This window comes from Coregonus lavaretus (genome assembly GCF_964263955.1).
Source record: "Coregonus lavaretus genome assembly, chromosome: 15".
Taxonomy (NCBI): domain Eukaryota; kingdom Metazoa; phylum Chordata; class Actinopteri; order Salmoniformes; family Salmonidae; genus Coregonus; species Coregonus lavaretus.
This window is the reverse complement of record NC_140002.1, coordinates 33517756-33531778: the sequence shown is the minus strand read 5'-3', so window position 1 is coordinate 33531778 and position 14023 is coordinate 33517756. Positions and strand designations below refer to the sequence as shown.

Here is a 14023-nt window from a genome sequence, read left to right as displayed (position 1 = left end):
CATCAAGAGATATGCCAAAGCCATAGTTTTTATGCAACTGCCTAAGTGATAATTACAATTGCCTGTATGAGGGTGGTACATAGTAGTATTAAAACAATTGTTACTATATATATAAATACACAGATCAGCACAATAAACTCGACAAATAGCATTTAGGTATGTACTGTATATTTGAGTATGTATTTCTATATACAGTACCAGTCAAAACTTTGGACACAACTACTCATTCCAGGATTTTTCTTTATTTTTACTATTTTCTACATTGTAGAATAATAGTGAAGACATCAAACCTATGAAATAACATATGGAATCATGTAGAACCCAAAAAGTGTTAAACAAATGGAAATATATTTTATATTTGAGATTCTTCAAATAGCCAGCCTTGATGACATCTTTGCACACTCTTGGCATTCTCTCAACCAGCTTCACCTGGAATGCTTTTCCAACAGTCTTGAAGGAGTTCCCACAAATGCTGAGCACTTGTTGGCTGCTTTTCCTTCACTCTGCGGTCCGACTCATCCCAAACCATCTCAGTTGGGTTGAGGTCGGGGGATTGTGGAGGCCAGATCATCTGATGCAGCACTCCATCACTCTCCTTCTTAGTAAAATAGCCCTTACACAGCCTGGAGGTGTGTTGGGTCATTGTCCTGTTGAAAAACAAATGATAGTCCCGCTAAGCCCAAACCAGATGGGATGGCGTATCGCTGCAGAATGCTGTGGTAGCCATGCTGGTTAAGTGTGCCTTGAATTCTAAATACATCACTGACAGTGTCACCAGCAAAGCACCCCCACACCATAACACCTACTCCTCCATGCTTTACGGTGGGAAATACACATCCGGTGATCATCCGTTCACCCACTCCGCGACTCACAAAGACACGGCGGTTGGAACCAAAAATCTCCAATTTGGACTCCAGACTGTCACGGTTCAGACAGACGACCAGAGGACCACAATTGCGTCACACCAGAAAGTTTATTAAACTTAAGGGAAAAGGGAAGTAGGGAGTGAATGAAGGCTCCAGGGGTAACAGGGATCCCGTCCAATGTGCTGGGTCTGTGCCCCCCCCAGTGGCAGCGATGCGTCCTATGAAGCCGGTGGTGGGTGGTCCAGAAGTCCTGGGGGGGGGGAGACACAGACACAACAGGGCGGAATGAAACAAGGCAGCAGTACAGTTCAAGGGCAATCCAAAATACGTAGTAGCAAGGCAGAAGGCTGGTCAGAGTTACCGGGATTGAAGAGTAGTCAGGAGTCGTAATGGCAGAAGCAGGTCTGGATCTCCTGAGGCAGAAGAGTATCCAAAAAACAGGCAGGTCCGGGGTCACAAAACCAGGGTGAGCCAGAAGCGCGAGCAAACAGGTTCCGGGTGTGAGCTTTGCAGACGATCTGACACCGGAGAGCTGAAAGACAGGGCCTTAAATGCTGGGAGAGGTTAGTGGGTAATGCAGCGCAGCTGGCAGAGTAATTAGAGCCGAGCAGAGCAGGGACAGGTGGAGCTGGTTAGGCTGAGTAGAGAGAGAGTGGTGAGCAGAGTGGAAGATAGTGGAAACAAATTAAGGTGGTAACCCAGTGGAGTGAGAGGGCTCATGACAGAACCCCCCCCCCAAGGGACGGCCCCAGAAGTCCCAAGAGCAACACCACGCCGGGCGGGAGGAGGGGAGCCGGAGGAGGGCTAGAACTCCTCCGAACGGTCCGAGTGAACGTCCTCATCCTCGGAGGAAGCCGGAGGGCCGTGGTCGGGAGATGGGACAGGTCCCGAGACAGGATCAGGCACAGGACAGGAAGCCGAGCGGGCAGGACGGTTAGGGACCCCTCTGGGGCGGCCCCTACGGATTGCAGGTTGATCAGGATGCCGTTGGTGGAAAGCGGTGATGAGAGTCCTATCCACAATCCGACTAGCTGGCACCCAGGTCCTTTCCTCAGGTCCATAGCCCTCCCAGTCAATGAGGTACTGGAGACCCCTACCCCTCCGTCTGGACCGAAGCAGGCGGCGGACGGTGTAAACCAGACCACCATCGACGAGCCGTGGAGGAGGAGGACCAGGCGCCGCAGGGACCAGCGGACTCTCATGGATGGGCTTAATCTTAGACACATGGAAAGTGGGGTGCACCCTCAGGGAATTAGGCAGTTGGAGCCGGACAGCAGTTGGGCTAATCACTCTTATGATAGGGAATGGGCCAATGAACCGAGGTGCCAGCTTCTGCGACTCCACCCTGAGTGGCAGGTTCTTCGATGACAACCACACCCTTTGACCAACATGGTAGGTGGGAGCAGGAATTCTCCGACGGTTGGCCCCGGTAGTGTAGCTGGCAACGGATCTGAGGAGTGTGGCTCGGGCTTGTGACCAGGTGCGGCGACATCGACGGGCAAAAGCAAGTGCAGATGGGCAAGTAACCTCCTCTTCCTGGCTGGCAAATAGAGGAGGCTGGTATCCATAAACACACTGGAAAGGGGACATACCGATGGCAGAGCAGGTCAGAGAATTGTGTGCGTACTCCACCCATGTCAATTGCTGCGACCAGGAGTGGGGGTTGCGTGAAGTCATGCATCGCAGTGCCTTCTCGAGCTCCTGATTAGCCCGCTCTGACTGCCCATTGGATTGGGGATGGAATCCGGAAGTCAGACTGACTGTGGCTCCCAGCAGGTGACAGAACTCCTTCCAAAAAGCGGAGGAGAATTGTGGACCACGGTCAGAAACTACATCCCTTGGCAGTCCGTGGATCCGGAAGACGTGTTCCAGGACCACCTGGGCGGTCTCCTTGGCGGTTGGGAGCTTGGGGAGGGGAATGAAGTGTGCCATCTTGCTGAAACGGTCAACGATGGTGAGAATGACGGTCATGCCCCTTGAAGGGGGCAGCCCCGTGACAAAGTCAAGGGCGATGTGAGACCAGGGACGTCTGGGCACAGGCAGGGGCTGCAGCAATCCGGCTGGGGGCTGGCAGGACGACTTGTGTTGGTTGCAGATGGGGCAGGCTTGGACGAATTCCCGTACATCCTTCCTCAGAGAGGGCCACCAGAACCTCTGGGCGAGCAGGTTGTAAGTGCGGGTGGAGCCAGGGTGACAAGCTAGGCGGGAGTCATGTCCCCACTGAACGACCTGGGACCTCAGGTCTTCGGGGACAAAAAGGCGGTCAGCTGGGCAGGTGCTGGGACCTGGCTGGTTACGGAGAGCCTCCAGCACCTGTTCCTCAACAGCCCAGGTCAGAGCTGCAACGATGCAGGGACTTGGCAGAATCGACACAGGGTCCTTGGAGGGGGTGTCATCCTTCTGGAATTGACGGGAGAGGGCGTCTGGCTTGGTGTTGCGTGATCCAGGCCGGTATGACAGAGTGAAATTAAACCTGGTGAAGAACAGGGCCCAGCGGGACTGCCTGGAGTTCAACCGTTTGGCCGTGCGGATGTACTCCAAGTTCTTATGATCGGTCCAAACGAGAAATGGAATGGTGGACCCCTCCAGCCAGTGACGCCACTCCTCCAAGGCAAGCTTCACAGCCAGCAGCTCACGGTTCCCTATGTCGTAATTGCACTCAGAGGGGGACAACCGACGTGAGAAAAAGGCACAGGGATGGAGCTTCCTATCCTCCGCAGCCCACTGAGAAATCACAGCACCAACTCCCACATCCGAGGCGTCCACCTCCACAATGAATTGCCGGTCCACATCAGGCATCTGGAGGATGGGAGCGGAGGTGAACCTCACCTTGAGGGTACTGAAGGCTTTGTCGGCTGCTGGGGTCCAGGTGAAGGGTTGCTTGGTGCTGGTTAGAGCAGTGAGAGGGGCAGCAACGGTACTGTAGTTCCGGATAAACTTCCTATAGAAGTTAGCAAACCCCAGAAACTGTTGCAGCTTCTTTCTGTTCTCCGGAACTGGCCATGAAGTGACTGCTGATACTTTGGCAGGATCCATTTGGATACTTCCCTCTGCCACTATGTACCCCAGGAAGGCCACTGTCTTGACGTGAAACTCACATTTCTCTGCCTTGGCGTAGAGGGAATTCTCCAGAAGACGATGAAGGACTTGCTGGACATGGCGGGTGTGTTCAGACAGGTCTCTGGAGTAGATTAAGATGTCATCCAGGTAAACGAAGACAAACTTGTTTAACATGTCCCGCAGTACATCATTCACTAGAGCCTGGAACACAGCAGGAGCATTGGTGAGGCCAAAAGGCATAACCAGATACTCGTAGTGGCCTGTTGGTGTATTGAATGCGGTTTTCCATTCATCTCCCTCCCGGATCCGCACTAGGTGGTAAGCGTTTCTGAGATCCAACTTGGTAAAAACAGTGGCTCCCTGGAGCAACTCAAAAGCAGAGGTGAGCAGAGGCAGAGGGTAACGGTTTTTCACTGTGATGTCGTTGAGTCCCCTGTAGTCGATGCAGGGGCGAAGAGATCCGTCCTTCTTCCCCACAAAGAAGAAGCCAGCACCAGCAGGAGATGAAGATGAACGGATTAATCCTGCGGACAGAGAGCCATTGATGTAGTCCTCCATGGACTTTCTTTCAGGAGCAGACAACGAATAAAGACGACCCCTAGGAGGAGCTGTTCCAGGGAGGAGGTCGATGGCACAGTCGTACGGTCGGTGAGGGGGCAGAGATGTGGCTCTTGCTTTGTTAAACACCTCTCTGAGACCATGGTAGCATTCTGGGACATTGGAGAGGTCAGGAGCGGAGTTAGTAGGTACTGGCCGAGGGGGTAGTGCGGCAGCAAGCAGGCAGGTTCGGTGGCAGTCCTCTCCCCACTCCCTGATCACCCCGGTCACCCAGTCGAGCTGAGGGTTGTGCCGGCGGAGCCATGGGTAACCCAGGATGAGGGGTTGGCCTGGAGAGGGGAGCAGGTGAAACTGGATAGTTTCTTGATGGTTTCCGGACACCCCCATCGAGACCGGGGCCGTGACATGAGTGACCGATCCGAGTAAGTGTCCGTCCAGTGCCCGGGCAGGAATAGGAGGTGTCAAACGGAGGTTCTCCAGTCCCAGTTGGCGTGCCAGCTTGATGTCCATTATGTTGGCTTCGGCGCCAGAATCCACCAGAGCAGCCAGGGTGTGAGTTGAGTCAGAGAGGCGGAGGTGAACTTGCAGCAGGGGTTTGCGGTCGGAGGACTGGATGGTCATTGAACTCAACCGGACTCCCCCTATGCCCGGTGAGCTACGGCCCTTTAAAGGGCAGGTTACCACACGATGTCCATCACCTCCACAATAGAGGCAGAGGTTTGAGGTGAAGCGGCGCTGGCGCTCTGCAGGAGTGAGAGAGGCTCGCCCAATCTCCATAGGCTCAGACTGATCAAGCTGACCTGGGTGAGTGGCAGTAGATGACAGGAGCCCAGTCGGATCTCTCCGAATGCCGGTAGTAGGTGGACCTTGGCGCCCCCTCTCACGACGACGGGTCTGTATCCTTCTGTCGATCCTGACAGTCAGTGCGATGGCTTCATCAAGAGTGGAAGGCAGTTCATGGGAGACCAACTCGTCCTTGATATAGTCAGCCAAACTATGGAAGAACGCGTCCACCAACGATGGTGTGTTCCAAGAACTTCGTCTAGCCAGGGTTCGGAAGTCGATGGAATGGTCTGCGACTGTACGTCTGCCTTGTCGAATACTGAACAGTTCACGAGACGCCTCTGCGGTGGGTGAATCCAGGTCAAACACCTTCAGCATCTCCTCAGCAAACAGGTCGAAGGTTGCACATGCGGGGGTTTGACGTTCGAACTCTGCTGTTCCCCAGAGTCGAGCTCGGCCCGTCAGGTGAGTGATGGCATACCCAACTTTAGCCCCCTCCGTGGCGAAGGTCCTTGGCTGCAAGGAGAACTGAAGTCGGCAGCTAGTCAGGAATGGCCGGACCTGGGTTGAATCGCCGTTGAACCGCTCGGGGTTTCCAATCTTGGGTTCCGGAGCAGCGGCTGCAATGACCGGGGCAGGTAACTCGACAGCAGGGCTGGTAGGCAGACTGGCTGGGGTAAGGTTGGTGAGGAGTTGAAAGATCATGGCGAGTTGTTGTTGCTGCTGCTGGAACTGCTGCTCATGCTCATCGGTTTCCATGTCGGGGAAAGTGTGCGCTGAGTCCATAATGGTCAGATCGTACTGTCACGGTTCAGACAGACGACCAGAGGACCACAATTGCGTCACACCAGAAAGTTTATTAAACTTAAGGGAAAAGGGAAGTAGGGAGTGAATGAAGGCTCCAGGGGTAACAGGGATCCCGTCCAATGTGCTGGGTCTGTGCCCCCCCCAGTGGCAGCGATGCGTCCTATGAAGCCGGTGGTGGGTGGTCCAGAAGTCCTGGGGGGGGGGAGACACAGACACAACAGGGCGGAATGAAACAAGGCAGCAGTACAGTTCAAGGGCAATCCAAAATACGTAGTAGCAAGGCAGAAGGCTGGTCAGAGTTACCGGGATTGAAGAGTAGTCAGGAGTCGTAATGGCAGAAGCAGGTCTGGATCTCCTGAGGCAGAAGAGTATCCAAAAAACAGGCAGGTCCGGGGTCACAAAACCAGGGTGAGCCAGAAGCGCGAGCAAACAGGTTCCGGGTGTGAGCTTTGCAGACGATCTGACACCGGAGAGCTGAAAGACAGGGCCTTAAATGCTGGGAGAGGTTAGTGGGTAATGCAGCGCAGCTGGCAGAGTAATTAGAGCCGAGCAGAGCAGGGACAGGTGGAGCTGGTTAGGCTGAGTAGAGAGAGAGTGGTGAGCAGAGTGGAAGATAGTGGAAACAAATTAAGGTGGTAACCCAGTGGAGTGAGAGGGCTCATGACACAGACCAAATGACACATTTCCACTGGTCTAATGTCCATTGCTCGTGTTTCTTGGCCCAAGCAGGTCTCTTCTTATTATTGGTGTCCTTTAGTAGTGGTTTCTTTGCAGCAATTCGACCATGAAGACCTGATTCACACAGTCCCCTCAGAACAGTTGATGTTGAGATGTGTCTGTTACTTGAACTCTGTGAAGCATTTATTTGGGCTGCAATTTCTGAGGCTGATAACTCTAATGAACTTATCCTCTGCAGCAAAGGTAACTCTGGGTTTTCCATTCCCTCATGAGAGCCAGTTTCATCATAGCGCTTCATGGTTTTTGCGACTTTACTTGAAGAAACTTTCAAAGCTCTTGAAATGTTCCGTATTGACTGACCTTCATGTCTTAAAGTAATTATGGACTGTCGTTTCTCTTTGCTTATTTGAGCTGTTCTTGCCATAATATGGACTTGGTCTTTTACCAAATAGGGCTATCTTCTGTATACCCCCCTACCTTGTCACAACACAACTGATTGGCTCAAATGTATTAAGAAGGAAAGAAATTCCACAAATTAACTTTTAAGAAGGCACACCTGTTAATTGAAATGCATTCCAGGTGACTACCTCATGAAGCTGGTTGAGAGAATGCCAAGAGTGTGCAAAGCTGTCATCAAGGCAAAGGGTGGCTATTTGAAGAATCTCAAATATAAAATATATTTTGATTTGTTTAACACTTTTTTGGTTACTACATGATTCCATATGTGTTATTTCATAGTTTTGATCTCTTCACTATTATTCTACAATGTAAAAAATAGTAAAAAAATAAAAATAAAACTTGAATGAGTAGGTGTGTCCAAACTTTTCACTGGTAGTGTATATTGTAGCAATTGTTTGTTGACTAATGTTTTGAATACCACTATGCACCGCCCTCACACAGATGTGGGCAACTGTAATTATCACCTAGGCACCTGCATAAAAAAACGATGGCTTTGGCACATCTCTTGATGCTCTGATGAAGAGTATGTATAACTGTAAGTCGCTCTGGATAAGAGCGTCTGCTAAATGACTAAAAATGTAAATGTAATGAAGGTATAACTGCCGAAAACGCGTTAGCCTGCCCCTCCAAAAACAAAAGGTGAAATGAGTGACGTCTTTTTTTTTTTTGGAGTGCCGCCATTTCCCAATGTTCTTGAACTTGGGATTTCATTTGAAGTAATTGTCATATATAGTAGAGCACCCAGCAAATAAGGTGAGATAACACACCTGTTAACCACTCCCTTACAATTCTATCACATTCTCAGTTTTTGTTTAGTTAAACATGACAAAGTTAGACTTTTATCACTTAGATAAAATATTGCATTAAATCTTGGTACTGTAATTTAACATTAGGTCATCTATATTCCAGGCTATTAGCTTGATACATTCTATGATAACAGAATAAATCATATACAGTTATTGAGGATGCACATTGTCTCTCACCGGTTGGAGTGAATCCATGAGGCGGGTGAGTTGATAGAACCTCTGAGAGCAGTTGGACTTCCTTCCATAGTTAATGACGCGATCAAGTTCATTGATGTAAGTCAGCCGCAATTCATCAAAGTACTTCTGACTCTTAAGACCATCGACTGGAACTGCAAAGGAGACAAGCAACGTTATTGTTGTTTTGTCCACAATATTGAATCTCTGTTGCTCAACTATTAATAATACACTGTTTGGTTTTATAAATCTCTGATTGTACTGCATCATTTCGACAGCATTATGAAAATGGCTTAGAGGACATTGCTTGCAAATCAATTTAATGAAAAAACAAATACACAATGTGAGGCTCTCTACATTATTTGAATGGACCTGTCAACGTTGGGCTGGGCAGCAACACTCACTGATGCTGAAGAGTAGCAGGGCCTTCATGCAGAGGAACTCTTCGCGAGTGACTTGCAGCAGGACAAACTGCTGGGAGAGGTGTCTCATCCGTATGCAGTGCTCGAACATGCTGGAGATGTGCATCCGATGGCTGGGGACGAGAGAGACGAGAGGGAGGAGGCCAGTGAGGGTCAGGGGGAGATACAGTATAAAGAGAATGAGCCAATGAAAGACCAGAGGGGGGTGAGGGAACCTATGGGGAATATATTAAGAGAGGGATAATCTGTGAGCATGTTGCTGTGAGAGATATAGATAGAGGGGGTAAGAGGGTGAGACCCTTATGTGAAACTGTTGCAATGATTACAATTGTCATCCTCCCTCTTTATGACCATAGTTATAGGCTAATATGTGACCTTTGACCTACTGCCCAGCGGCAAAGTTGGTTGAAATCTGGTTGTAATGATGTCATTTCAACTAGTTTTGCCCGCTGGGTATACAATCTGATAATACAGGATCACAGTGATTGGTACTGAATGCTGCTGTTATGCAGGATTATTTTCAAACAAACTGAAAATGTGACCTGATTACATGATTTTCTATGATGATATTGTATATCTATTGATGACATTGTACATCTAATGTATACATAATTTGCAGACATAGTTCACGGTAATAGAAGTTAATATTCTCAGCATCTTACTTAGCTACATGGATCACTAACCAGGTATCTATCCAACCTTTTTATGCCAGTAAAGTACATATCGGATAAAATATGTCATGACAGGCCTGATGGAAACAGAACATTTTTCGGTAAACTTGCCAAATGTCGACAAAACAAAATACGCTAGACAAGGTGGGATCTTTTTGTGTCTGTAAAATGAATTATGTGAGAAATGTTGGTGGAAACGCTTTTATGCGCAAATATTGACATACTAACCATCATATCGAAGTAAACTTGGGAGTGACATGTTGTGTGGTTCTCACGCGATGACATGTTGTGTGGTTCTCCCGGGAAAGCATGCAGTTTATTAAACTACAGATTAAACAATTTATGATGAACTTCACAAGGTGGTGAAAGTGCAAGGTGATGAGCTTGATGATCCTTTCCAATAAATATCGAGGGTCTTATTCTGGTGACATGACCATCGATGCTTGGCTGCCGTTTGACAAATAAAAATAATCTCGCTCTTTTGTCCATAATAATCTCATGTAGGATATACGTGCGCTCTAGTCAACAGCGTGCAAATATCTGCACGCTGTTGGTCAGAGTACATGTGCCAATACCAGAATGGGCACACTCGCTATATAACAAAAACATTTTGGTGAGAAAACCATGAATAGAGTTGAAAATGGGATGGAAATCCATTTAACTTGTATTTTTTATTCAGTACATGGGATTTAACCGCAAAAGGTATTTTTATGTGCACTACGTCATCACGCACAGCCTTTTATCTGCAACAAGTCAATTTGATGGAAACACATCTCTGGTGGGAAAATGCGCATATTGTTTTTATGCAGATTTTTTTATATTTGCATGAAAATCTGTTGCCAATTGGATGGAAACCTAGCTAATGATAATAAGGATGCTTTAGTTGTAACATTTATATTTACCTCATGGCAGGGTAATAATATCCCCACAATTTTCTGCACTGTTGTATTTGTGTATATTCCTTAGTAATGATGACTAGTGTTGCAAAATTCCGGGAACTTTCAATAAATTCCCTGGTTTTCCAGAAATCCTGGTTGGAGTATTCCAGATTTCCTGCTTATTCCCTCCTAATTCCGAGAATCCTACCACCGTGATTTTGGGAAAACTAGGGAATTTATTGAAAGTTCCTGGAATTTTGCCACACTAGTAATGACACTTGAAATGCCATTGAACTGCCTCAGTCACCTACTGATACTAACGTACTCAGTAATATTCAGATCTGAACTAAATATCACTACTTGCACCATAGGTGATGGAATGCTGAAAAAAATCACATCTTCCTCAGGATCTACCATGTGACAAAAGAACACCAAACAAGGAAATGAAATATAAATGTTACTGAAAGCCAGGCTTGTAAGCCCTTGTGCACATGGAATTCTTGACATATCGGTGAGAGAGAGACAGAAAAGCGAGAGGCAAGTAGAGGGAGAGAAAGAGCAAGAGAAAATGAGAGACAGAGACAGGGACAGGGAGCAAGACGGACATAGAGGGAAGAAAATTGGCATCTGACGTACAGCCAGAAGCCAACTCACTGGAGGAAATCTCCACCAACATAATGGGGACAACACTGAGGTGTGGCCCTGGGGGTAATAAGATAATTTAGCGGAGATAATTGAATTCAGTATCACATAGCTGCACATACTCATTGAAAACAAGGTCTGGGGCAAAGTACAGCATTCTGGCGTTGACATTTTTGTAGGACCTCCATCCCAAGCCGAACACCATCACCCCCATCCATGAATGCTGGATGACTGTCATCTGGTCATCCACATGCAGATTCCGAAAACCTGAGAAGAAAATGAAAAACCACACGAAAATGGAACTGTCATTAATAACAATTCAATTATTATCAAAACATCTCTGATGAATTCTTAATGCCTTCACTACCAATTTGCTGTAATGCCATTGCAAACTTGTTATAAATCAAATAATGACGTCGAAACAATGAACTTATTAAGGACCACATGGAAATACGTTTTGTATGATTCTTCTATTCCAGTACTGTACCTGGCATGCCTTTGGCCCACTTGACCACTTTGACCAGTTGGCGCTCCCCGAGTTCGTTGAGGCTGGTGAGCAGCACTGCAGCTGAGTCCGGCTGGCAATGGTCGTGTCCCGCGTTAACCACCTCTGGCTCGATGGACTCCAAGATGTTGAGGAACACCAGCTGGGAATGGAAGGTCAGGCAGGACTGGGGAGAGACGCACTGGATGGCATCAGTGGGACCTTGGGTGGGCAGATCATCCTCTGGGCTCTTCAGCTGTCCAATCTTTTTCAGTTTACGTGCTACATAAGGTCAAGAATTGGAACATGGATGAGTAATGGTAGAAGAATAGTGTAATATTTGGTACAGCTGTTAACAATTGCCAAATGCATGATACAACTGTACTTAAATGACTGTTCAGATTGTGAGGGAATTTAGCAATATACACAACTGTTCACATATGTTCAAATATACAGCTGAATACATGCGGTTCAGAAACACACAAGCACACGCGTATAAACGCACGCCCCCCATCCATCCTGCACACACACCAACAAACACACTCACAATCTAAATTATGTAATTTTAATAAAGAAATACATTTGTAATTCACCAAAATAATGACAATAATGTTCCAAGGTGCCAAGATTAGTCACTGTGCTGTCAGTAAAAACATGAGAAAGAATTTGAGAGACACTTATTAACATGCCAAAACACAAACTTCCACTTTGGAAGGGTCAAAAAGACCAAAGGTTTGACATCTTGTCAACAGCTTGTTTCTAGAGCAAAAATGGGGGACATTTTAAAAAGTCAAATGAGTAGGAGCCTGATTAAAACATTATCTCCCTGTCAAGATGCAATATAACCAGTCTGCTTCAACACAACACAGTTTCACAATGCAAAACATTTCCTTGCACTTTATATGGGGGACAAATTAAGACTCGTAATATTGCATGTTGAGTTCAGTGGTTTCCTTCTTTCTCAGATTAAATCAGTTCAGTTCAGTAAAAGTTTGTAAAAAAACAAGATCACATTACATCAGCTTGAGCACAACACTGTTAATGTGCTCTTTCTCCAACGATAAACCGCTAGAACTTCCCCAACCCAGCCACAATAAATTGCCTCTCTATTCTGTCCATGCTGGAACAGTAAAGTGAGCAGGCCTGATGAAATAGATGTCAGCCATCTTTCATCAAATCAGCTTAATATGAAGCTACTGTAGCAACATCTTGGATTTGATCAACACAAGCAGGTTCCTTGAAACATGTGCATGAAATTGTTATAGATATAGCTAGTGCCATGGGTGGATACGATGTGGAGGCTAAGGATAAGGGCAAAGTTTGCAGCTACTATTTTTTGAAGATTAACCATGATACTACATTTTAAGTTTTATCTTTACTAATCTTTGCCAAGTATCTTATCTTTACAATCTGACCAAAGTAGCACATCTGGCCATAATACAGTTGAAGTCAGAAGTTTACATACACCTTAGCCAAATACATTTAAACTCAGTTTTTCACAATTCCTGACATTTAATCCTAGTACAAATTCCCTGTTTTAGGTCAGTTAGGATCACCACATTATTTTAAGAATGTGAAATGTCAGAATAATAGTAGAGCTTTTATTTATTTCATCACATTCCCAGTGGGTCAGAAGTTTACATACACTCAATTAGTATTTGGTAGCATTGCCTTTAAATTGTTTAACTTGGGTCAAATGTTTCAGGTAGCCTTCCACAAGCTTCCCACAATAAGTTGGGTGAATTTCGGCCCATTCCTCCTGACAGAGCTGGTGTGACTGAGTCAGGTTTGTAGGCCTCCTTGCTCGCACACGCTTTTTCAGTTCTGCCCACACATTTTCTATAGGACTGAGGTCAGGGCTTTGTGATAGCCACTCCAATACCTTGACTTTGTTGTCCTTAAGTTATTTTGCCACATCTTTGGAAGTATGCTTGGGGTCATTGTCCATTTGGAAGACCCATTTGCGACCACGCTTTAACTTCCTGACTGATGTCTTGAGATGTTGCTTCAATATATCCACATAATTTTCCTTCCTCATGATGGCATCTATTTTGTGAAGTGCACCAGTCCCTCCTGCAGCAAAGCACCCCCACAGCATGATGCTGCCACCCCCGTGCTTCACGGTTGGGATGGTGTTCTTCGGCTTGCAAGCTCACCCCTTTTTCCTCCAAACATAACGATGGTCATTATGGCAAAACAGTTCTATTTTTGTTTCATCAGACCAGAGGACATTTCTCCAAAAAGTAAGATCTTTGTCCCCATGTGCAGTTGTAAACCGTAATCTGGCTTTTTTATGGCGGTTTTGGAGCAGTGGCTTCTTCCTTGCTGAGCGGCCTTTCAGGTTATGTCAATATAGGACTCGTTTTACTGTGGATATAGATACTTTTGTACCTGTTTCCTCCAGCATCTTCACAAGGTCCTTTGCTGTTGTTCTGGGATTGATTTGCACTTTCGCACCAAAGTACGTTTATCTCTAGGAGACAGAACGCGTCTCCTTCCTGAGCGGTATGACGGCTGCGTGGTCCCATGGTATTTATACTTGCGTACTATTGTTTGTACAGATGAACGTGGTACCTTCAGGTGTTTGGAAATTGCTCCCAAGGATGAACCAGACTTGTGGAGGTCTACAAAAAAAAATTCTGAGGTCTTGGCTGATTTCTTTTGATTTTCCCATGATGTCAAGCAAAGAGGCACTGAGTTTGAAGGTAGGCCTTGAAATACATCCACAGGTACAC

At 46.8% G+C, this 14023-nt stretch overlaps 1 protein-coding gene across 2 annotated transcripts in view; it reads right to left on the bottom strand.

Annotated features, from left to right (window-relative positions):
• The window catches only part of LOC311142469 (androgen receptor-like), an 81421-nt gene that overhangs the window by 2599 nt on the left and 64799 nt on the right, over positions 1-14023 (bottom strand). For both annotated transcript variants that reach the window (XM_084178118.1, XM_084178117.1), the window contains exons 4-7: positions 11292-11570; positions 10927-11071; positions 8596-8726; positions 8195-8346 (exon numbers count right to left, since the gene is read on the bottom strand). In XM_084178118.1, coding sequence (XP_084034244.1) covers positions 8195-8346; positions 8596-8726; positions 10927-11071; positions 11292-11570 — 707 coding nt within the window. The remainder of the gene's footprint in view (positions 1-8194; positions 8347-8595; positions 8727-10926; positions 11072-11291; positions 11571-14023) is intronic.